The 25,385-nt window shown below is 48.6% G+C and overlaps 1 protein-coding gene across 1 annotated transcript; it reads right to left on the reverse strand.

Annotated features, from left to right (window-relative positions):
* Positions 1-6,963: 6,963 nt before the first annotated feature.
* On the reverse strand, positions 6,964-23,630 carry hpgd (15-hydroxyprostaglandin dehydrogenase). Its single transcript, XM_021310896.2, has 7 exons — positions 22,978-23,630; positions 22,426-22,549; positions 20,595-20,701; positions 18,651-18,747; positions 15,216-15,292; positions 14,961-15,124; positions 6,964-8,484 (listed from the first exon to the last, which is right to left on the reverse strand). The coding sequence occupies exons 1-7, from the start codon at positions 23,068-23,070 to the stop codon at positions 8,361-8,363; spliced, it is 786 nt and encodes a 261-aa protein (XP_021166571.1). The 5' UTR covers positions 23,071-23,630; the 3' UTR covers positions 6,964-8,360.
* Between the last annotated feature and the right edge of the window lie 1,755 nt (positions 23,631-25,385).

The following is a 25,385-nucleotide window of genomic DNA, read 5'->3' on the forward strand; positions in this document are numbered from 1 at the left end:
AGCTGCCTGTAGAACCTGCAGCTGTCTGTAGAACCTGCAGCAGCCGGTAGAACCTGCAGCAGCCTGTAGAACCTGCAGCAGCCTATAGAACCTCCAGCTGCCTGTAGAACCTCCAGCAGCCGGTAGAACCTGCAGCAGTCTGTAGAACCTGCAGCAGTCTGTAGAACCTGCAGCAGCCGGTAGAACCTGCAGCAGTCTGAAGAACCTGCAGCTGCCTGTAGAACCTGCAGCAGCCTGTAGAACCTCCAGCTGCCTGTAGAACCTCCAGCAGCCGGTAGAACCTGCAGCAGTCTGTAGAACCTGCAGCAGCCGGTAGAACCTCCAGCTGCCTGTAGAACCTGCAGCAGCCTGTAGAACCTCCAGCAGTCTATAGAACCTGCAGCAGCCTGTAGAACCTCCAGCAGTCTATAGAACCTGCAGCAGCCTGTAGAACCTCCAGCAGTCTATAGAACCTGCAGCAGCCTGTAGAACCTGCAGCAGTCTGTAGAACCTGCAGCTGCCTGTAGAACCTGCAGCTGTCTGTAGAACCTGCAGCAGTCTGTAGAACCTGCAGCAGTCTGTAGAACCTGCAGCTGCCTGTAGAACCTGCAGCTGTCTGTAGAACCTGCAGCAGCCGGTAGAACCTGCAGCAGCCTGTAGAACCTGCAGCAGCCTATAGAACCTCCAGCTGCCTGTAGAACCTCCAGCAGCCGGTAGAACCTGCAGCAGTCTGTAGAACCTGCAGCAGTCTGTAGAACCTGCAGCAGTCTGTAGAACCTGCAGCTGTCTGTAGAACCTGCAGCAGCCTATAGAACCTCCAGCTGCCTGTAGAACCTCCAGCAGCCGGTAGAACCTGCAGCAGTCTGTAGAACCTGCAGCAGCCGGTAGAACCTGCAGCAGTCTGTAGAACCTGCAGCAGTCTGTAGAACCTGGAGCAGCCGGTAGAACCTGCAGCAGTCTGAAGAACCTGCAGCTGTCTGTAGAACCTGCAGCAGTCTGTAGAACCTGCAGCAGCCGGTAGAACCTGCAGCAGTCTGTAGAACCTGCAGCAGTCTGTAGAACCTGCAGCTGTCTGTAGAACCTGCAGCTGTCTGTAGAACCTGCAGCTGTCTGTAGAACCTGCAGCAGCCGGCAGAACCTGCAGCAGCCTGTAGAACCTGCAGCAGCCTATAGAACCTCCAGCTGCCTGTAGAACCTCCAGCAGCCGGTAGAACCTGCAGCAGTCTGTAATACCTGCAGCAGTCTGTAGAACCTGCAGCAGCCGGTAGAACCTGCAGCAGTCTGAAGAACCTGCAGCTGCCTGTAGAACCTGCAGCAGCCTGTAGAACCTCCAGCTGCCTGTAGAACCTCCAGCAGCCGGTAGAACCTGCAGCAGTCTGTAGAACCTGCAGCAGCCGGTAGAACCTCCAGCTGCCTGTAGAACCTGCAGCAGCCTGTAGAACCTCCAGCAGTCTATAGAACCTGCAGCAGCCTGTAGAACCTCCAGCAGTCTATAGAACCTGCAGCAGCCGGTAGAACCTCCAGCAGCCTGTAGAACCTGCAGCAGCCTGTAGAACCTCCAGCAGTCTATAGAACCTGCAGCAGCCTGTAGAACCTCCAGCAGTCTATAGAACCTGCAGCAGCCGGTAGAACCTCCAGCAGCCTGTAGAACCTGCAGCAGCCTGTAGAACCTCCAGCAGTCTATAGAACCTGCAGCAGCCTGTAGAACCCTGACGTTCTGACCCGTGTTTCCTCCACAGCAGCAGAAGTTCTGCTTCTACTTCTGGAGGTTTTTACACACTGAAAAGGTTCTTTTCTTTTCTTCTTGTTTCAGTTTTTAATAAAACGTTCTCGTAATAAAATTTCGTTCTTAGACGGATCATTTAACGCTTTAACCGTAATAAACGCTGATTAGCGTTTATTACGGTTAAAGCGAGGTCTGGTTCTCTTCGGCACTCTTCAAAATGGGAAAGACTAGAGTCCATTAAGGCGAGGATGATGATGATGATGATGATGATGATGATGATGATGATGAAGAACCCTGCTGCTGCTGTTTAGTTTAAATCAATAACGAGTCGCTGGTATTGCAGGACATCTTAAATGTTCTCCATGGCGGTGAACCTTTGTGCTCTGGCTTCAGGCAGCTGCCGGGATTTTAACGCGGGTTGTCGCTTCGTTAGACTCCGCCTCTGATTAGCGTAGCTGTGGCGTGAGGAAAAGAGGAAAAGTCACTTTGTGTTTTTCTCAGCATGTAAATACAGGAAATAAATCTGTAAAAACCCAGAATAAAGAGAACCATGCACACCTACACCAGGCTTTTTCTGTTCTTCACAGCTTTGTGCATAAAAACACAAAAATATCAATAAATATTTTATTAATATAAAATGTTAAATAAGTAAAATAACTGTTTCAACGTTCCTATGAAGGCAGAACTGAGGTTTTATTATTCTGCAGAGGTTCTGGTGTTAAATGATCGGGTATTCAAGCATCCGACCCAGAGTTTGGGTCAGCAGTTCTGGTTCTGGTTCTGGTTCTGGGTTTCGTCTCTTTTGGATTTAATGGCAGCAGCTGCACACAGCGGCCACCAGATGGCGCTCTGCGGTCACTCAGCTCCACACTGAGGAGCTCCCGGGTCAGAACCGGTCAGTTCTGGGCCCGGCTCCACCGGGTCCAGAACTGTTTTTAGGGTTCTCACCCAGAGAGGAACCGGTTCCACAGAACAACCGAAGGCCTAAAGCTTCTCCGCATCCACAGAACACGAGAAGCCGGTCCAGGTTCAGCGGTACCGCACGGGTAAAGGTCTGGTCGTGTGTTTCAGAACCAGGATGGAAACCAGAACCGTACAGCAGGGGAGTGAAAAGTACCGCTGGGCCATAAATAAATGTATTAAACTATAGAAAACACGAGATTTAAATGGACCCAAAGTTCACAGCACATTAATCTCATTAGAACTTCTCCCGGGTCTTCAGAACCACACTGCCTGTGAGCTGGTGCTGTGGACCTGGTTCTGATCTCAGCAGGAAGAGGAACGCTGACATCAGCAGAAATAAGAGGCGTAGAAAGCTGGAGGTTCTGCAGTGGGCTCGTTCGGTTCTTCTGGGTCGGTCTCCAGCAGAACCTGCTCCTCAGTTCATTCCTGCTTTTGTTCAGAGTGAGAAGCTAAACCAGAAGGTGAAGCGGAGTGGAAACGCTCCATTAGAGCTCATTGTTCTGTTGTCCAACAAAGCGGCTGGAAGGAACAAGGAGGCCGTCTGGAAGCTGAGGAGGTGGAGGCGGCAGGTCCAACGCTGAACACCTCCTCTTCCTCCTCCTCTTCCTCCTCCTCTTCCTCCCCCCAGTGAGAGCCGGTGACCTCTGGCTGAGCTCACACGGGTTCCTGGAGAGCCCCGGTTTGGAAAAGGGCCAAAAACTGAGAACAGCAGCCGGACCTGAAGGAGGGAAGATTGATGAGGAACGTCTGCGAGAAACAAAGAGACGAAGAGATTTACAGCCTGACTGGTGGAGTCCATCAGTGTAAGATAGAGAAATCCTTTAGTGTCCCACAGCGGGGCAATCAGTCAATTAATCATTCTGGTAATTAATTAATCAATTAATAATTCAGTCATTCAATCAATCAATCAATCAATTAATAATTCAGCTAATCAATTAATCATTCAATCAACCAGTCAATCAATTAATTAATCAACCAATCAAGTAATTAATCAATTAATCATTCAGTTAATCAACCACTTAAGCAATTAATCAATCAGTCAATAATCAATTAATAATTCAGTTAATCAATTAATAATTCAGTCAATCAATCGGTTAAGCGATTAATCAATTAATCAAGTAATTAACCAATTAATCAATCAGTTAATCAAACAGTTAAGCAATCAATAAATTAATCAATTAATAATTCAGTTAATTAATCAATCAGTTAAGCAATCAATCAATTAATAATTCAGTTAATTAATCAACCAATCAGTTAAGCAATCAATTAATCAATCAAGTAATTAATCAATTAATCAATCAATCAGTTAAGCAATTAGTCATTCAATCAATCAGTCAATCAATTAATTAATCAATCAATTAACAAATTAATGAATCAACCAATGAATCAATCATTCAGTTATTTAATCAATCAATTAATCAATCAATTAATTAATCAACAATCGATCGTCTTTATTACCCCCAGGGACCCGTTACAGGGCACCACAGTAGGAAAACATCTCCATAAATGCATTAAAACATTTGTAAATACTTTTGGTCGTTTTAACAGATCAAATGTTGTAACTGCAGAGAAAAGTTTTAAATCTGCTCGTTCCACACCTGGAAAAAAGAAACGTGCATCCAGAAACACACCGGGTAAAAATATAAGAACCAAAAATGGACTCTAGAGTAAAGATGGAAGTTATTTCTGCCAGAGACCTTCTGACTCCTCCACCAGCACCAGGTCCATGAGCTGATCTACAGGAGAGAACCCAGGGAGAACCCAGAGAGAACCCAGAGAGAACCCAGGGAGAACCCAGGCATGCGTGGGCAGAACATGCAACCTCCATGCAGAACAACCTCTGGCTGGGACTCGAACCTGGGACCTTCTGGGTCTTTCTGGAACTTACCTAGTTTGCTAAAAATGTTCTGTGACCCATTTGTGGAACATCTTACAGAAATATTAGACAATCATAGGTTTATGAAGGAGGGGAGCAGCTGGGGGTCGGGGGGGGGGGGGGGGGGGGGGGGGGGGGTAGAGAGCCCAAATTCCACCTAGTGGTGAAAAACCACTCTCTGCTCCTTTAATCATGACTCAAAGAACGATGTTTGACTCCTGTGAGGAAAACAGAACCAAAGGGGTCCAGAACCATCTTGAATTCTGGGTCAAAGCTCCTCCACCTTCAGGCCGAACGGGGGGGGGGGGTGGCGAGGGGGGCTCCTCCTGCCTCACAGCTCTTATGAGCCCGCATGGGGACATTTACTATAATAATTCACTCATGTCAGCAGAAAGGAATGAACCCAGTGGTACCGAGCCGCTGGACCCGCTGGACCCGCTGGACCCGCTGGCGTGTGACGGCGCTGTCAGGAGGAATTCTGATAACAATGCAGAACCTCCCTGTTTCCAGACCTCACAGCTCCTGATAGTCATCATGTTTGCAGAGCCATAAATATTTGTTCCTGCAGAACAAACGAGAGATTCTGAGCCCGTTTACAGTCGGCGCTGCCGGGTCAGACCGGACCGGTACTGAGCAGAGGCTGCAGACACACCTTTCCTCTGTTGGACCAGGAGGAAGAAACGTTAGTCCAGGTTCTCCACATGGAAGAACGGGTCTGGGTTCTGCATGAGAGGCCCGGTTGGATCCTTCCAGTTGACCGGGTTCTATGTTCTGGTTTGTCTGCTCTTCAGTCCATAGAAGGTTGATGGTAAAAGTCGCTGAGCTGGTTGAACTGGATCTGCTGCCTCTCTCTGGTTTCTTGGAAAGAGTTCTGGACGGAAGCGGCGCAGGAATCCCGTCTGGTTCCTTCCGGTAACGTTCCCCCAGCGAGGAAACGCTGGAAGTGACCCAAACAGGAAGAACCGCCGCGATCATACGCCTCTGAGGGAGGGAGCGCCGTTCTGGAAGAGCTTCCAGACAGAACCGGGCTCCTGTCTCTGGGTTCTAAAATGTCTGAGCTTCAGTGAATGCATCGTCCTGAGGAGATGAAGCCTGCAGACCCAACATCCCCGGTTCTGGATGCAGAATGCAGTAGAACAGGAAATAACCCAGCAGGTTGCATAAAGTCTCTCCAAGCAGCATTCACTCCTCCTGAAAGAGCGTAGAGCCACAGTGGACAGTCGTCTGCATTGTTGATGGCTTTGCAGCAATCCCTCATACTGAGCATGCATGAAGCGACAGTGGAGAGGAAAACTCCCCTTTAACAGGGAGGAGAACCTCCAGCAGAACCAGAACCAGGCTCAGTGTGAACGCTCATCTGCCTCCACCCACTGGGGCTTAGAGAAGACAGAGCAGAGACACAGAAAGCACAGAAGCTCACACTGACCCAGGAGTACTTTCTATGTTAGATGGTAATAGAGGATGATCTGCCTCCCCTGATGATGTCACAGCTAACAGAACGCCAGACCAGGTGTACCTTCTATGAAGAGAAAAATGACAGAGAACAAAAAGTTAAAAGCTGAAATAACAACCAACAATGCAGATTGGAGAGCAGTAGGAGAACTCAGCAGAGAGAGAGAAATAGACCCTGATGTCCTCCAGCAGCCTAAGCCTATAGCAGCATAACTATAGAGGTAGCTCAGGGTAACATGATCATGTGTTGAAGACATCAGCAGAACCCGGTTTAATGAGGAGGCCCGTTAAAAACCGATGCGTTCATGAAACGTGGGAAGTTTGAACCTTTTCGCTCTGTTTACGCGTTACTGGCAGATTGTCTAAAGTATTATTGCAAAAGTAACTTTTATGACCCATAAAATCATTCAGCAGTGACACACAATGGCTGCTAAAGCTCCTCAGCTGGACTGTAGGTCCTTAGATGGTGGAAACTATGGAGAACATCAGATCCTGGAGTCTTCCTGGAGACTCTGGCCTGTGGAGCTGCAGACCAACATCCACCAGCCTGAAGCCTGAAGCCTCCCTGCAGGGCGGGGCCCAGGAGGAGGCGGCTTCCTGGTTTCCTGTTGACTTTCATTCGCTTTCAGTCTCCTGTAGACCTTTTATATTCAGGACCTCCTGCTCCCTGGTCTATCTTCAGCCTCCAGGAACGTCTGACAGAACAGGAGACCCGACCCAACTGGTCCGCAGGAAGCCCGGTTCTGCCTCAGGAACAAGGAGAGCAGCTCGGTTATCTGGGGAGCTTGGTCAGCTGACATGGATCATCCAATCAGGATGCCCTGTTCGCCTCCGGGCTCCAGACCTGAAAGGTTCTCCGACATGTTCTGAGGTCCAGATCTTAGCGTTAGGCTGCAGACGTGCTCAGAGCCTCAAACTGGACCCACATGTGACCCGCCTGCTAACTGCTGATAATAATAATAATGCATTTTATTTGAAAAGAGCCTTTAATAACACTCAAGCACAATGTACAAAATTAAAGCCGAACAAATGGCAATAAAACAACAAAGCATCAATAATGTAAAACAAGAACAAAATAAAACATTTATAGAGAGAAAGCAGCTTTAAAAAAGGACGTTTTGAGGCGACTTTTAAAACATCGAGGATGTCAGGAGGCGGGGGGGGGGGGGGGGGGGGGGGGAATACTTAGAAGCAGTGGACCGAGGACAGAACCCTGGGGAACACCAGAAGCTACAGAGAGAGAGTGGAATGGGAGGCTTGGTGAGAACAGAACCAGAACCAGAACCAGGAGGGCAGCTGTTCTGCTGACAGAATGATGACGTCAGCAGATCAGCTGCTGCTGTAACTCAGGGTTCTGCTAAACTGGACCGGCTTACAGAGACGAGGAACCGGGACAAGAAGAAGAACGCCCACTTTATTCTATCGGATGCCTATAAAAGGTTCTGACCTTCACCGGGTTCTAAAACCATTTAAATGTTACTTCAAGTGAACAAAAACAGAGAAATTAATCATGAAGCCAGCAGGTTCTGCCCAGTCAGAGCGGGAAGAAACGACCAGAACCCGAGAGGTTCTAGGAGCTGCTGCTGGAGGTTCTACAGGATTTAGGATGAGGTTCTGAAGGAGTTTCTGGATAAACTAATTATTATCTGGGTTCTATGTCAGCTGAGATCCTAAAGCAGGAACGTCTTCTGTATTTACCGGCAGCTGTAGCGCCATCCCAACATTTACTACTATCATCACGGGTTCTCCATGTGCCGGCCTGTTCTACATGCAGAACAATCCATGAGAGGAGAACCGACCCAAGTTCCTCCACAACAATGACAGACTGATGTTTTTGTCCACCTGAGGTTGGATTTGACTGATTTTAGAACCTGGTACCGGTCAGAACTTTTATTAATGCCCTTAATTAAAGATAAGAACCTGAGAGTTAAAAGAAGGAGAACTTTGTTTTGTCCAGGAACGTCAGCGACCCGGTCAGAAGAACCGGTCAGAAGAACCGTCTCCAGTGGTGTTCTGTCGCTGGTTGAAGAGCTGATTTGGTCCTTTTGGGTCCACCAGGAAGCGGTTCTGCTCGCTGGAACCGTGCAAACAGGAAGCAGTTCCACTCAGAAACATCTCGATATAGAAAGAAGGAACATATTTCTGTACAGACCTTCAGGGAAATTCTTACAGAACGCGTCAGAACCAAGAACAGCTGAGGTTCTGACAGAACCAGGGTCCATTCTGAGGAAAAGAACCAGTTTAGCTTTACAGAAATGCTTTGGTCTCAGATCAGAACACGTAGAAGCAGCTCAGACGCCTGCAGGGGGAACCGGTTCTGAACGGGTCGGGTTCTGAACGGGTCGGGTTCTGGCGGGTCGGACCTCAGGCCGACATGGGTTCATACATGTGGAAGTGGATTCCCTTTGAGTAGGTGATCTTCATCACGGCGCCGTTCAGGCTGCTGTCTGTGATCAGCCTCATCATCCCTTCAGCTATCAGCTCCGGCCTGCAGAGGAGAACACAAACGGGTCACGAGCAGAACCCAAACGGACCGGGCAAGGTTCTGCTTCAGCTCCGGCCTGCAGAGGAGAACACAAACGGGTCACGAGCAGAACCTAAACGGACCGGGCAAGGTTCTGCTTCAGCTCCGGCCTGCAGAGGAGAACACAAACGGGTCACGAGCAGAACCTAAACGGACCGGGCTAGGTTCTGCTTCAGCTCCGGCCTGCAGAGGAGAACACAAACGGGTCACGAGCAGAACCTAAACGGACCGGGCTAGGTTCTGTTTCAGCTCCGGCCTGCAGAGGAGAACACAAACGGGTCACCAGCAGAACCTAAACGGACCGGGCTAGGTTCTGCTTCAGCTCCGGCCTGCAGAGGAGAACACAAACGGGTCACGAGCAGAACCTAAACGGACCGGGCTAGGTTCTGTTTCAGCTCCGGCCTGCAGAGGAGAACACAAACGGGTCACGAGCAGAACCTAAACGGACCGGGCTAGGTTCTGCTTCAGCTCCGGCCTGCAGAGGAGAACACAAACGGGTCACGAGCAGAACCTAAACGGACCGGGCTAGGTTCTGCTTCAGCTCCGGCCTGCAGAGGAGAACACAGACACAAACGGGTCACGAGCAGAACCTAAACGGACCGGGCAAGGTTCTGCTTCAGCTCCGGCCTGCAGAGGAGAACACAAATGGGTCACGAGCAGAACCTAAACGGACCGGGCTAGGTTCTGCTTCAGCTCCGGCCTGCAGAGGAGAACACAAATGGGTCACGAGCAGAACCTAAACGGACCGGGCAAGGTTCTGCTTCAGCTCCGGCCTGCAGAGGAGAACACAGAGACAAACGGGTCACGAGCAGAACCTAAACGGACCGGGCAAGGTTCTGCTTCAGCTCCGGCCTGCAGAGGAGAACACAGACGGGTCACGAGCAGAACCTAAACGGACCGGGCAAGGTTCTGCTTCCACTCCTCAGTTCTGTCTTCCTGCAGCCCTGAATTTATTCTTCGGTCCAAACGTCTCCAGAGGTTCTGAAGGTCTTTCAGGGTTCCTTTTTGTACTTTGGTTCGTTTACCCGGGTTCTGCTAATCTGTCCGCTATTTGAGACCGGACCACAGGTTCTGATGGGGTTCTGATCTTTGAGCCACTTTGTTCTAACGTTGGTCGGGTCTACAGATCTGTGACAGACGGATTCTGAGCTGGTTGGATTCGGTTCTTCGTTCACGGCCCAGAACCAGACGGACCGGGTCAGGACGCCCTCCGCTGTTCTTCAGATGTTCTAAACTTGTTCTTCCTGCATGGTTCCTGGTTCTGGTCCAACAGTGTTCTCCTCCCTGTTTGTGCAGAGAACGGTTCTGGACCCATGTGAGCAGCGCTGAAGCTGCGGCTGGTCCTGGTGGAACCGGGAACCTTCTGGACCTCGGTTCTCCTGCTGCTGAGCGGCGGCGCCAGAACCAACACAGGCGGTCTGACATCATCGGCTCTGATTGCTGGAACAACAGAACCGGTTTATTTATAGTCGGAATAGTTTCAACGTCCGGCTTTCTCAGGAAAGTCAGCCGCTATGTGGACGTTCTCCAGGAGGAACAGAAACATGGAGGCATGACCCGTCTGCTGGGTTCTCTGACCTTCTCTGAGGCCAGACCCGGCAGCATTAAATCACCCACGCCGGTTCTGGAGGTAACTGGGTTCTATTTAGCGGTACCGCACGTCCTGCTCCATCAGCCGACGCTCAGCAACAGAGAACTCTACAGCTGTGAAGCGCAACCTGTGTGGGTTCTAATGGCGTTGTGATGGCGTTCTAATGCCGTTCTAATGGTATTCTGACGGCGTTCTAATGGTGTTCTGACGGCGTTGTGATGGCGTTCTAATAGCATTCTGATGGCGTTGTGATGGCGTTCTAATGGTGTTCTAATGGCGTTGTGATGGCGTTCTAATGGTGTTCTAATGCCGTTCTAATGGTGTTCTGACGGCGTTCTAATGCCGTTCTAATGGTGTTCTAATGCCGTTCTAATGGTGTTCTAATGCCGTTCTGATGGCGTTCTAATGGTGTTCTAATGCCGTTCTAATGGTGTTCTGACGGCGTTCTAATGCTGTTCTAATGGTGCTCTAATGCCGTTCTAATGGTGTTCTAATGCCGTTCTGATGGCGTTCTAATGGCGTTCTAATACCGTCCTAATGGCGTTCTGATGGCGTTGTTATGCCATTCTAATGGCGTTCTGATGGCGTTCTAATGGCGTTCTGATGGTGTTGTGATGCCGTTCTAAAGGTGTTGTGATGGCGTTCTAATGGTGTTCTAATGGCGTTGTGATGGCGTTCTAATGGCGTTGTGATGGCGTTCTAATGCCGTTCTAATGGTGTTCTGACGGCGTTCTAATGGTGTTCTAATACCGTCCTAATGGCGTTCTGATCGCGTTGTGATGCCATTCTAATGCCGTTCTAATGGTGTTCTGACGGCGTTCTAATGGTGTTCTAATGCCGTTCTAATGGCGTTCTGATGGCGTTCTAATGGTGTTCTAATGCCGTTCTAATGGTGTTCTGACGGCGTTCTGATGCCGTTCTAATGGTGTTCTAATGCCGTTCTAATGGTGTTCTAATGGCGTTCTGATGGCGTTCTAATGGCGTTCTGATGGCGTCCTAATGCCGTTCTGATGACGTTGTAATGACGTTCTAATAGCGTTCTGATGACGTTCTAATGGTGTTCTAATGCCGTTCTGATGGTGTTCTAATGCCGTTCTGATGGCGTTCTAATGGCGTTCTAATACCGTTCTAATGCCGTTCTAATGGCGTTGTGATGACGTTCTGATGGCGTTCTAATGGCGTTCTGATGGCGTTCTAATGCCGTTCTGATGACGTTGTAATGACGTTCTAATAGCGTTCTGATGACGTTCTGATGACATTCTGATGGCATTCTAATAGCGTTCTAATGGCGTTCTAATGGTGTTCTGATGCCATTCTAATGGCGTTCTAATGGTGTTCTAATGGCGTTGTGATGGCGTTCTAATGCCGTTCTAATGGTGTTCTGACGGCGTTCTAATGGTGTTCTGACGGCGTTGTGATGGCGTTCTAATAGCATTCTGATGGCGTTGTGATGGCGTTCTAATGGTGTTCTAATGGCGTTCTAATGGTGTTCTAATGCCGTTCTAATGGAATTCTGACGGCGTTCTAATGCCGTTCTAATGGTGTTCTAATGCCGTTCTAATGGTGTTCTAATGCCGTTCTGATGGCGTTCTAATGGTGTTCTAATGCCGTTCTAATGGTGTTCTGACGGCGTTCTAATGCTGTTCTAATGGTGCTCTAATGCCGTTCTAATGGTGTTCTAATGCCGTTCTGATGGCGTTCTAATGGCGTTCTAATACCGTCCTAATGGCGTTCTGATGGCGTTGTGATGCCATTCTAATGGCGTTCTGATGGCGTTCTAATGGCGTTCTGATGGTGTTGTGATGCCGTTCTAATGGTGTTGTGATGGCGTTCTAATGGTGTTCTAATGGCGTTGTGATGGCGTTCTAATGGCGTTGTGATGGCGTTCTAATGCCGTTCTAATGGTGTTCTGACGGCGTTCTAATGGTGTTCTAATGCCGTTCTAATGGCGTTCTGATGGCGTTCTAATGGTGTTCTAATGCCGTTCTAATGGTGTTCTGACGGCGTTCTAATGCTGTTCTAATGGTGCTCTAATGCCGTTCTAATGGTGTTCTAATGCCGTTCTGATGGCGTTCTAATGGCGTTCTAATACCGTCCTAATGGCGTTCTGATGGCGTTGTGATGCCATTCTAATGCCGTTCTAATGGTGTTCTGACGGCGTTCTAATGGTGTTCTAATGCCGTTCTAATGGCGTTCTGATGGCGTTCTAATGGTGTTCTAATGCCGTTCTAATGGTGTTCTGACGGCGTTCTGATGCCGTTCTAATGGTGTTCTAATGCCGTTCTAATGGTGTTCTAATGGCGTTCTGATGGCGTTCTAATGGCGTTCTGATGGCGTTCTAATGCCGTTCTGATGACGTTGTAATGACGTTCTAATAGCGTTCTGATGACGTTCTAATGGTGTTCTAATGCCGTTCTGATGGTGTTCTAATGCCGTTCTGATGGCGTTCTAATGGCGTTCTAATACCGTTCTAATGCCGTTCTAATGGCGTTGTGATGACGTTCTGATGGCGTTCTAATGGCGTTCTGATGGCGTTCTAATACCGTCCTAATGGCGTTCTGATGGCGTTGTTATGCCATTCTAATGGCGTTCTGATGGCGTTCTAATGGCGTTCTGATGGTGTTGTGATGCCGTTCTAATGGTGTTGTGATGGCGTTCTAATGGTGTTCTAATGGCGTTGTGATGGCGTTCTAATGGCGTTGTGATGGCGTTCTAATGCCGTTCTAATGGTGTTCTGACGGCGTTCTAATGGTGTTCTAATACCGTCCTAATGGCGTTCTGATCGCGTTGTGATGCCATTCTAATGCCGTTCTAATGGTGTTCTGACGGCGTTCTAATGGTGTTCTAATGCCGTTCTAATGGCGTTCTGATGGCGTTCTAATGGTGTTCTAATGCCGTTCTAATGGTGTTCTGACGGCGTTCTGATGCCGTTCTAATGGTGTTCTAATGCCGTTCTAATGGTGTTCTAATGGCGTTCTGATGGCGTTCTAATGGCGTTCTGATGGCGTTCTAATGCCGTTCTGATGACGTTGTAATGACGTTCTAATAGCGTTCTGATGACGTTCTAATGGTGTTCTAATGCCGTTCTGATGGTGTTCTAATGCCGTTCTGATGGCGTTCTAATGGCGTTCTAATACCGTTCTAATGCCGTTCTAATGGCGTTGTGATGACGTTCTGATGGCGTTCTAATGGCGTTCTGATGGCGTTCTAATGCCGTTCTGATGACGTTGTAATGACGTTCTAATAGCGTTCTGATGACGTTCTGATGACATTCTGATGGCATTCTAATAGCGTTCTAATGGCGTTCTAATGGTGTTCTGATGCCATTCTAATGGCGTTCTAATGGTGTTCTAATGGCGTTGTGATGGCGTTCTAATGCCGTTCTAATGGTGTTCTGACGGCGTTCTAATGGTGTTCTGACGGCGTTGTGATGGCGTTCTAATAGCATTCTGATGGCGTTGTGATGGCGTTCTAATGGTGTTCTAATGGCGTTGTGATGGCGTTCTAATGGTGTTCTAATGCCGTTCTAATGGTGTTCTGACGGCGTTCTAATGCCGTTCTAATGGTGTTCTAATGCCGTTCTAATGGTGTTCTAATGCCGTTCTGATGGCGTTCTAATGGTGTTCTAATGCCGTTCTAATGGTGTTCTGACGGCGTTCTAATGCTGTTCTAATGGTGCTCTAATGCCGTTCTAATGGTGTTCTAATGCCGTTCTGATGGCGTTCTAATGGCGTTCTAATACCGTCCTAATGGCGTTCTGATGGCGTTGTGATGCCATTCTAATGGCGTTCTGATGGCGTTCTAATGGCGTTCTGATGGTGTTGTGATGCCGTTCTAATGGTGTTGTGATGGCGTTCTAATGGTGTTCTAATGGCGTTGTGATGGCGTTCTAATGGCGTTGTGATGGCGTTCTAATGCCGTTCTAATGGTGTTCTGACGGCGTTCTAATGGTGTTCTAATGCCGTTCTAATGGCGTTCTGATGGCGTTCTAAAGGTGTTCTAATGCCGTTCTAATGGTGTTCTGACGGCGTTCTAATGCTGTTCTAATGGTGCTCTAATGCCGTTCTAATGGTGTTCTAATGCCGTTCTGATGGCGTTCTAATGGCGTTCTAATACCGTCCTAATGGCGTTCTGATGGCGTTGTGATGCCATTCTAATGCCGTTCTAATGGTGTTCTGACGGCGTTCTAATGGTGTTCTAATGCCGTTCTAATGGCGTTCTGATGGCGTTCTAATGGTGTTCTAATGCCGTTCTAATGGTGTTCTGACGGCGTTCTGATGCCGTTCTAATGGTGTTCTAATGCCGTTCTAATGGTGTTCTAATGGCGTTCTGATGGCGTTCTAATGGCGTTCTGATGGCGTTCTAATGCCGTTCTGATGACGTTGTAATGACGTTCTAATAGCGTTCTGATGACGTTCTAATGGTGTTCTAATGCCGTTCTGATGGTGTTCTAATGCCGTTCTGATGGCGTTCTAATGGCGTTCTAATACCGTTCTAATGCCGTTCTAATGGCGTTGTGATGACGTTCTGATGGCGTTCTAATGGCGTTCTGATGGCGTTCTAATGCCGTTCTGATGACGTTGTAATGACGTTCTAATAGCGTTCTGATGACGTTCTGATGACATTCTAATGACGTTCTGATGGCATTCTAATAGCGTTCTAATGGCGTTCTAATGGTGTTCTGATGCCATTCTAATGGCGTTCTAATGGTGTTCTAATGGCATTGTGATGCCATTCTAATGGCGTTCTAATGGTGTTCTAATAGCATTCTGATGGCGTTCTAATGCTGTTCTGATGGCGTTCTAATGGCGTTCTAATGACCTTCCTGCGGCGCTGTGGCTTAACTTACTTTAAGACTCCGAACTTGTTCATGTCGCGTTTGAAGTCGTCCTTGAACTTGACGAACTTTCCCATGTTGTCCTCGTCTTCCACCGTGTGCAGCAGCGGCGTGTCGACGAAGGCGGGGCACAGAGCGTTGATGCGCACGCCGTAGTCGCCCAGCAGGGACGCGTCCTGAAAACAAGACCACAGAGAGCTGCTGAGGAGGAGGAGGCAGGAGGAGGAAGGCCGGACACGAGGGGGGGGTTCTGCGTGTTCCTCTCACCGCCATGGCTCGGGTGAAGCCGATGACGCCGTGCTTGGTGGCCGTGTAGACGGGCTGGTGAGGCGAATGCATGAAGGCTGAAAGACAGAAACAGAGTCGGTTTTAGCTGCTGCTCGATGCGGGTCAGCCGGTTCCGTCAGAGAGATCGGGTCAGCCGGTTCCGTCAGAGAGCTCGGGTCAGCCGGTTCCGTCCCGGTCAGAGAGATCGGGTCAGGCGGTTCCGTCAGAGAGATCGGGTCAGGCGGTTCCGTCAGAGAGATCGGGTTGGCCGGTTCCGTCCCGGTCAGAGAGATCGGGTCAGCCGGTTCCGTCAGAGAGCTCGGGTCAGCCGGTTCCGTCAGACAGATCGGGTCAGGCGGTTCTGTCCCGGTCAGAGAGCTCCATGCGCTCAGCTCTGAGCTGACAACGTCTCCTCTCTACGGCTGCACCTCTTAGCGCTTGCAGCCATCTTTACTTCCTGTCCCTGACCTCTCCCACTCTGCCAGCTTCGTCCAGCTTCGTCCAGCGGTTTCTGTCCCTGGAGGAGATCCTGTGTGTTTCTGATTATCGTCACAGGGATCAGCAGCAGCTGAGTCGGCAGGCGGGTCACGGCAAGCAGCCGCCGCCACATGACGACAGAGGCTCATCTGGCCTCTAAGCCCTGAGGAATGTGCTGAATTCCTTCCCGTCCTTCAGGAAAACGCTGCCGCTCACGTCTGGGACCACACGCAGAGCAGTTTTAGAGAACAGACGAGTTCTCCAGGCTCAGACGTGTAACCTTGACTCTGAACATGGCAGCTCAGGAACAGCGGTTCTTCCACCAGGGTCCGACGGCGGACATCTTGGTAAACAAACATTCCTGCTCCCCTAACGCTGCACGCTGAGGTAGCTGTCCCCGTTTGGACACGTCCGCCTTTGTTAGAGGAACGGCAGGTATGGCAGGTTCTGAGCGCTGACGTTACTCTGCAGGCAGAAACAGCCTGCTGAGGGTCAGAGAACCAATCTCTGGAAAAGAACCTGAAACTCTGGAAATGATGTGACCGGTTTCACAGAACAACCGACGGAGACCAGGAACCGACTGCGCGGCGCGGCGGTGAAGACGTCACTGATGTCAGTCTGGAGACAGACAGAGCTGGGTCAAAGGTCACAGCGGGTTCCTCACAGAACAGTCCGTGCTGGTCTGTCTGGGTCACAGGTGAGTTGGTTCATGTTCAGAGCGGACCTCCCACATCCAACAACTTCACTTTTATTTGTCTTTTTATGAGTTAAAGCTATAGTTGGTTGTTCAGAAACACGTTTAGTGATTCTGGGTGAAATGGTCCGTCCATCCTGGCAGTAGTCAATATATTATGTATTCAGAAAAAGGAGGTTATAAAAATAATATGAGATCAAATGGTAAGTTAGTGGGAGCTGCAGGCCTGTAATAACTCTGACCAATCGCTGCCGTGCGGTGAGAATGGCAGCGATTGGTCAGAGTTCTGTTCCTGCTCTCATCCCCTCTGTTCCTCAGGTTCTGGAGGAATCATCTTATCTACTGGTTGTCCCACATATCATCATTCTGACTCGCTAGGTTAGCTTAGCGGTTAGCTTAGAGGTTAGCTTAGCGGTTAACTTAGCGGTTAGCTTAGCGGTTAACTTAACGGCTAGCTTAGCGGCTAGCTTAGTGGTTAGCTTAACGGTTAGCTTAGCGGTTAGCTTAGAGGTTAGCTTAGCGGTTAACTTAGCGGTTAGCTTAGCGGTTAGCTTAGCGGTTAACTTAACGGCTAGCTTAGCGGCTAGCTTAGTGGTTAGCTTAACGGTTAGCTTAGCGGTTAGCTTAGTGGTTAGCTTAGTGGTTAGCTTAGCAGTTAACTTAGCAGTTAGCTTAGCGGCTAGCTGTTTATTGTAGCTCCGCTGCTCTCACTGCAGACTTTGAACATGGCTGAGAGTCACAAGAAATGAACCGTGTTCATGTTTATGTGAAGAAGAAAGAAATAAGACCAGAGAGGATTTTGGGAGATTTTTTCACGTGATCCCCCTGAAGAGTGGATGAGCAGGTAAGACGGTCTAATGCATACTTCTCCTTTGAATCGGTCAATTTACAGAACTACAAGCTGCTTAAATTGATTTGATTTAGGCACAATTTAAAAGTTAATGAGTTGTTGTCTGCTTTATTAATTAAACTTTAGAAACATCTGATGATCAGATAAAGAAAATCTCAACATTCCTTTCTTCTTCTCTGCAGAACCTCCTCCTACAGGTTTAGTGTGTTTGCTTCAGTGCATTCGATTATTCTAAACAAGCTGTGTTCACATTCCTCACAGCGGCGGCCTAAACCTGTAAAACGGGGAAAGCTAAGCAGAGCGGAGCGGCTCTGATGGATCCGTGATCTGGGAGCCGAGTTCTTTCCTTCCTGCAGAACCCCAGCAGCAGCAGCAGAGGCTGGAGGGAGAGCTTCCAGAAAGGGCCTGGCTGTGGCTCCGTGTCAGAGCTAACTATCTGCTCATCTGCAGACTGTTTGCTTTAATCACCGCAAGGACAGAGGAGGAAGTTATCTTAGAAAGAACGTGGTTTCCTGCTCTGAGGTCTGACAGCGATGCAGAGCAAGATAAGAGCTTCTGCTGATGAGCATCATGCAGGTCAGTCAGCCTGATGCAGGATGATAAAAGCTTTAATTGAGCTTCTGTCTGCCTGAGTTAATGGTTCCTCTCTGCAGATCCACCCTCTGTTACTACAGATGGAGAAAATTAGATTATTTAAAGCTTACTGCATGCTTCCAGCACGGTCAGTTTCAAGGTCATGAAGCCCGTTTTCCTTCCCACAATGCAACAGGGTCGGCTCTCAGGGCCGATGTGCGGCTGTTTCCTCCCACAGAAACCTGATGGATCTTAGGATCCAGCTTCCTGTCACAGAGGAGAACCCAGCATCCCCACTGGATGAAGAACAGAACCTCCAGTCCTCGTCTGCAGAGGTGGACGTAGAGGAAATATGACTTTATGTCTGCAGAACCCTCCTTTAAATGTTCTGGTGTTCCAAAGACTTCTTGATGCCGTGTGCTCTAGCATGGGACCTTCAGTAGAGAGACAGGCCCGCAGCATCACGGATCCTCTGCTGTACCTCCAGCATCAGCTGCTGAGAAGCTCAGTCTGGGCCTGACTACAGCGCCAGCTCCAGTTAAAGTCCCTGCACTGCACGCCACGGCGGTACCGCTCCCAAACAACACGATGGCCTGCAGATACCGCCTAATGTTTGTCAGTTAAAGGTTTCTGTGGACGTTTTACATTTCACTCATGTTTAGCGTTCATTTCTAACTTATTCTGATGGTAAACTTCCCCTTTTTAAAATTTGTTTTTCCTCCGTGCAAAGATGTGTGACCTCAGATCCAGATAATCTGCCCTGTGGTTACTGATTGCTGCGTGGGCCAATCAGTAACCACAGCAACCAGCTTCCCCGTGTTACTTTGCACATGTGTGTTACCTGCCATAGACGACACATTGATGATGGTGCCTCCTTCTTTGCCGTACTCTTTGCTCATGTGCTCCAAAGCCAAATAGGTTCCCTTTATCACCGAGGTCTGCAGATAAAGACGGAGAAGCTGTTAATGTTTGTGACAGAGAGCAGGCGGTGAAACAGGAACAAACATGATGTGACACTTCTGATAAGAAAAGAAACTAAAGCTGGTGGTTTTCACAGGAAATCAGAAAAAACAAAGTAAAGCAGCTGTGAAGGTCTGAGGGATGAGAAGATATAACTTTATTTACCAAACACCCTATAAAACCACAAAGTACTTTATTAATAAAAAGGTAAAAAAAATACAGAAGACAAGGTTAAACAAAAGCAAAGTTCAAAAGATAAGTTCTTAGCTGGCCTGTCTGCTGATTTAATTATTTTATTTTTCTTTCTTCATTTAACTGAAGAAGATTTTCAACCATCCAGTTTTTATTTTAATCCAAGCATTTAGTAACATTTTCAGTTTCAAAACTTAATTTGGAAAAAAACAAATATACAACTGGATATGATCTGCATAACAATGATGGGAAATATCATTAAAAGATGGCCGTATCGGACCAGCAGGGAGCAGAACCGAGCAGAACCGAGCAGAACCGAGCAGAACCGAGCAGAACCGAGCCCTGTGGCGCGCCACATCAAACCAAGAAGGTTGATCTGTCAGACAAGCGTGAGGAGAACCACTTCAAAGCAGAGCCTGAAAGATCTCAGCCTGTTCAGCAGGTTGGAAGGTCGACAGGACGAGAAGCTGAAGATCTGAACCAGCAGCAGGATTTATGAAACCTGACTGAACGTGATCCAGAATGCTCCACCGATCCAGAACCGCAGTTCACAGTTCACTGCTCCACCACAACCTTCTCTAAAACCCTGGTCAGAAAAGTCAGTGAATCTGATCCAGTTACAGAGAACTGTTCAACAGAAACACGTCTGTCTCTTTTCTTCACTCTCCAGACGATCTCTGTGAGAACGGGTCCAACCCAAAAACACCAAAGATCAGACAAAACCCAAAACCCTGAGCAGACAAACGGTAACCCACAGAGGAAATGATCTGAGCAACCGATGAGCAACAGAACCAGCAGGAGGAAAAGACTTTAAAGAAATGTTCCTGGGTTTTAAAAGAGGAGGTACTGTGCAATATTCCTCCAGAACCCGACAGAAGTGTTGGGTCCAACAACATGGCATCAGGTTCTGTTGATCCAATTCATTTCAATTCAATTCAATTTTATTTATATAGCGCCAATTCATGAAACATGTCATCTTGAGGCACTTTACAAAGTCAGAATCAATCATATTATACAGATTGGTCCAAAATGTCCTTTCTCCTTATAAGATGATTGCTTCACTCCTGGTGTCCAGAACCAGAAACCACCTAAACCATAGAGATAACCGGTCCTTTAGGACCAGAACCAGACATGAATGACTGAGTTCTGCCCAGAGAGGACCCAGTGGTTCTGGGCCTCCTGGTCAGTTTCAGAGCTCTATTTTCATGTTTTTCTGTCAAATGCAGCACTTTGCTGATGATTCTGTCTTCTCCTGTTGATTATTGGGTCTCACTGGTCCAAAGAACAATAAAGCCCAGAAATTAGACAATAATCCCCAAACCTTTAGCCATGACTGTGGAGCTCTTGTTTTTTCCCATAATAGTTCACAGATATCTCCATTCTATGCAGATGATGTATTACTGGGCTGGATTTAAGTCCATTCTCATGGTCCTGCTCTCCTATCATGATGTCCTCAGTGATGCTGCTGGTTAGATGCTGGCAGTAAAACAGAGTTTAGCCCATCAGCTCGGTCAGCAGGTGTTTCCAAGAAAACGCAGCAAGTTAAAGTAACAAGGTGTAATTCTGGGTTTGTTTCTGTGGCGGACGGGTTCTTTAGGACGTGACCTGAAACGCAGACTGGGTCAGATCTTACCAGGTTGACCTGGATGGTCTTCTCCCAGTTCTTCTCGTTGTTGATGCCAGCGTTGTTGATGCTGATGTCCAGGCGTCCAAACTGGTCCACGGTCTTCTGGAAGGCGTCTGTTACACGGAGACAGAGAGGATCAGAGAACCTGGAGGATTCACACCTTCAGGGTTTGTCTGGAGACGCGAGTTATGTCCCAGTATGGCCTCCATATCAGCAGCATCCATGTTCACTGTGTCATTTTAAAATGCTTTATGTAAATCTGTATAAGATTTAAAGAGAAGTTTCAGCCTGAAGCATGTAGCTGAGACTTAAGGTCTCATTATGGTTCTAAGTGAGTTATTAAAGCAGGAACCTGCGGTCCTGGTTGTTTTAGATCTATCTATGCTCCAACAGAAGTCTTGGAGCCGGTGAGGTTCCCATCGTTTAGGTCATGTAGGCTGAGACAGAAAACTGAGAGGCGGAGGAATGGTGGTCTGGGCTTGTTCTGCAGCCACAGCCAAAGTTCTCCAGGGTCAAATGTGAGTCCAGCTGTCCAGAAACTGAAGCTTGGACCAAACTGGGTCATCAACAGAACCATGATCTAGAACACGCTCACAGATCTAGAACAGGATGTGTTAAAATTAAAAGAATTAAGGTGTGCAACGGCCTAGTCAAAGTCCAGACCTCACAACGATGTCAGAGACTGACAAAGTCCAACAGAACAGCTGCTGAGGAAGGTTCTATAAGGTGCTGAAGGAGGTTCTAGAGGCTGCTGGATCATGAAGTGGGCGGTTTTCATCTAAATGTGTTCTCAAACAGAACGATGTAACGTCGGTCGACATCTTTCATCCAGACTGAAGACCAGGTTCAGGTCTTCTGATTTTTGCTTGGTGAGACGAGGAGGAACTCAGTCTAGTTCCACAGTCCCAGAACGTTCCAGGATGAAACCCGAGACTCGAAGCACAGAAACACTTTTAACTCCTAGTTTCCTGAAGGTCTGACTGCAGACAGGATGAAAGCAGCCAAACGGCAGGAACCCTGGATCCTCGGACTCATGCGGACTCATGCGGACTCATGCGGACTCATGCGGACTCATTAGGACTGACTAGGACTTACTGACCCTCCAGTTCAGACTGATGGAGCCGGAGAGGATCTGCAGCAGCAGCTGGACAGAGCGCCCTACTTCCTGCATTGTTAGCAACTTTCACCTGGTTTCCCTGCCTCAGTGTGCCTGGACCTGAACCAGAACCCAGCTTTCCGGACTCAGTGGAGACGCGACAAACGTTCCAGCTTTTGAGGAATCAGAGTCTGCAGCGTCAGGACCGGGGTTTTCCTGCAGGTCCAGGCCCAGCGGCCTGTAGACACACAGATAAGGCTGCTGCTCCACACAGAGCGGGCTGCTGGCCTCCTGACAGATGTGGCTGTGTAAACAGCTTCAGGGAACCAGAGGTGGAAGAACCGGCATGTGTCGTCACCTGCAGCATTCCACGCTAAGACAGCTGGCGGTTAGCAGCCAGCTCCCACACACATGCTGCAGACACACTTTATCAGGAGCCATCTGATCTGCAGGAACATCAGCTCACAGATCGCAGCGCGTCCTCAGCCTGCAGGGGGAACGTTGCCCAAGTCAGACAGAACCTCGCTGCGATCGCAGGGGAACGCCACAGCGGCACATCTGCATCAACTTAATCTAAATTTAGTCAAATGAAGGTTAACAAGCTGAGCTTCGTTTGGACGGGTGACTCACTGAAGTTCCTGCGTCACTCACAGCTTTTTAAAAGCACTTCCTCCTTCATAAATAAGGAACCTGAACCCTGCAGTGGAACCGTTCATCACATCTCCTCCTGCAGGTCATCACCTCTCAGAGCATCTCCGTCGGTCACGTCACACTGGATGAAGATGCTGGTTCCTTCTCCAAAGCCGGCCTCCAGCTGGGCCTGGCACTGCTCCCCCAGCGTCTTGTTCAGGTCCACCACGGCCACCTGCAGAACACACAGGCAGAACATAGGCAGAACCCACAGAGCATCCCTGCAGGAGCAGAGCCTGGAGCTGCTGTTTGCTTCAGCACAGCAGAACCTGTGAAAGCAAAGGTTCTGCTGAAGCATCACAGCAGAACCTGTGAAACCGCGGGTTCCGCAGGTTCTGCTGTGATGCTGAACGGTAGACTGCTCCTCTGGATGTTCTCAGAAACATTTCTAAAAGCAAGGCTCACTAAAACATGCACTGCATGTTCTGCCACCAGCATGTACCAGGGAACCAACAGAACCAGCGCTCACCGGTCCGGTTCGGCAGAAAGTTCGTCCAAAGCTGAAGGGTTAAAAGCAGGAAAAGATGAGATCTGCTCAGAAAGCAGCGGCAGAGCGGCCAAAGTGCGGCAGAAAGCAGAACAGCAGCTGGAGCGGAACCGAACCTTGACCGATTTCTCCAGCAAAGACTGGACCACAGCTCTGCCGATACCCTGAGCTCCTCCGGTCACCAGCGCCACCTTCCCGGTCAGAGACATGATCCACGCCGCCGTCGCGTCGCGCTCCTCTGGCTGTGTGTCTGTGCGCACTGCGCGCTGCGCGCTTTTCTCCTCCTTCCTCCTTCCTCCTCCTCCTCCTCCTCCTCCGTTAATTGGTGTGAGCACAAACAGCCTGTGTGTCAGTCAGAGGCAGGTTAAATAAACTGCAGGATAATAATTACAGGCTGATCCTCCATGTTCCTCCTCCTGCTCCACACCTGAGCAGCATTCCTCCCTCACCGCAGTTTACCTGCTGTTACACAAGGAGCAGCGCGGAGCCCTGCGCCGCAGCGTCAGGTCTCTGCATGCACACCTGGTAACATTAACCCGGGAAAACAGAGACTCTTCTGTCAGCTCAGGTGGTCTCCTGGGAGAACCTATCGCTGGATTTATGTGGAAAAAAGTGTGAGATAATACAATTATTTATACTTTAAAGTTAATTCCAGCTACACTTCTTTCTCTTTAGAGAAAGCTGCATTACTCTGCATGTTTCTGCTGCTCATGTTCTACAGAACAACCGGCCTTCTTTGAAGAAGACCTGAAGTCCTGAAAGTCTGGCCTGGATCTGCGCCATTTCTCAGCCGGAGACGGGGAGAGTTTCCCCTGATTCCAGGCGGCCAATCACAGGCTGTCTGGATGCGTCATTACCACGTTATTACAGTGAGAAGATACAGCATCCATCCATCCATCCATCCATCCATCCATCCATCCATCCATCCATCCATCCATCCGTCCGTCCATCCATCCATTTCAATTAAATTCAATTCAGTTTTATTTATATAGCGCCAATTCATGATACATATCATCTCAAGCCTCTTTCCAAAGTCAGCTTCCATCAGATCCTCCAGGTTGGTGAGAAAGTTTCCTCTCTAAGGAAACCCAGCAGGTTGCATCAAGTCTCTCCAAGCAGCATTCACTCCTCCTGAAAGAGCGTAGAGCCACAGTGGACAGTCGTCTGCATTGTTGATGGCTTTGCAGCAATCCCTCATACTGAGCATGCATGAAGCGACAGTGGAGAGGAAAACTCCCCTTTAACAGGGAGGAGAACCTCCAGCAGAACCAGAACCAGGCTCAGTGTGAACGCTCATCTGCCTCCACCCACTGGGGCTTAGAGAAGACAGAGCAGAGACACAGAAAGCACAGAAGCCACATTGACCCAGGAGTACTTTCTATGTTAGAGAAGACAGAGCAGAGACACAGAAAGCTCAGAAGCTCACATTGACCCAGGAGTACTTTCTATGATAGAGAAGACAGAGCAGAGACACAGAAAGCTCAGAAGCTCACATTGACCCAGGAGTACTTTCTATGTTAGAGAAGACAGAGCAGAGACACAGAAAGCTCAGAAGCTCACATTGACCCAGTAATCTGTTCTACATTAGATGGTAATAGATTGGATTCATCAGGATTTATGGATAAATATAGCTGAGTGTCATCAGCATAACAGTGGAAATTATTCCCATGCTGTCTGATAATTTTGCCAATCGGAAGCATATATATAGTAAAGAGAATTGGCCCAAGGATCTAGATAATGTGTAGATTGCCATTTTCTCTCCAATTTCCCAACATTGTGCTTCAAAGAACGCAGCTCTAAATTAAACCAAGGAGCCAGCTTCCGGTGAATAATCACCTTCTTTTTCAAGGGAGCTACATTGTCTAATGCAAAATGCAACTAGGAAGTGACACTGTACTCCTGGGTCAATGTGAGCTTCTGTACTTTCTGTGTCTCTGCTCTGTCTTCTCTAACATAGAAAGTACTCCTGGGTCAATGTGAGCTTCTGTACTTTCTGTGTCTCTGCTCTGTCTTCTCTAACATAGAAAGTACTCCTGGGTCAATGTGAGCTTCTGTACTTTCTGTGTCTCTGCTCTGTCTTCTCTAAGCCCCAGTCAGTCTGGTCTGGCATCCTGTTTAATATGACAACAGATCGGCTGAGCTGCTGCTGTCAACAGCTTAAATTGTTTAAGCTGAATACTGGATCAGAGTTTATCTGCTCCACTGTTTCTATCCTATACATGGCCACCTATGGAGCTGAGCCTGGTTCTGGTTCTGCTGGAGGTTCTCCTCCCTGTTAAAGGGGAGTTTTCCTCTCCACTGTCGTTTCATGCATGCTCAGTATGAGGGATTGCTGCAAAGTAAATTTGTCTGCATGTTTTTAGTCGTTACTTTAATCGGACCTCATGGACAAACACTTTAAAACAAACAGGAACAAAGCAGAAAAACACACACAGACCACCGTGGGGAGAAGTTACCTTTGTTTCCACCCAAAGAGAGTCAGAACCTCGTCTTTTATCACAGAAACCAGGTGTGCTCACAGGTG

Source organism: Fundulus heteroclitus, chromosome 5 (assembly GCF_011125445.2).
Source record: "Fundulus heteroclitus isolate FHET01 chromosome 5, MU-UCD_Fhet_4.1, whole genome shotgun sequence".
NCBI lineage: Eukaryota > Metazoa > Chordata > Actinopteri > Cyprinodontiformes > Fundulidae > Fundulus > Fundulus heteroclitus.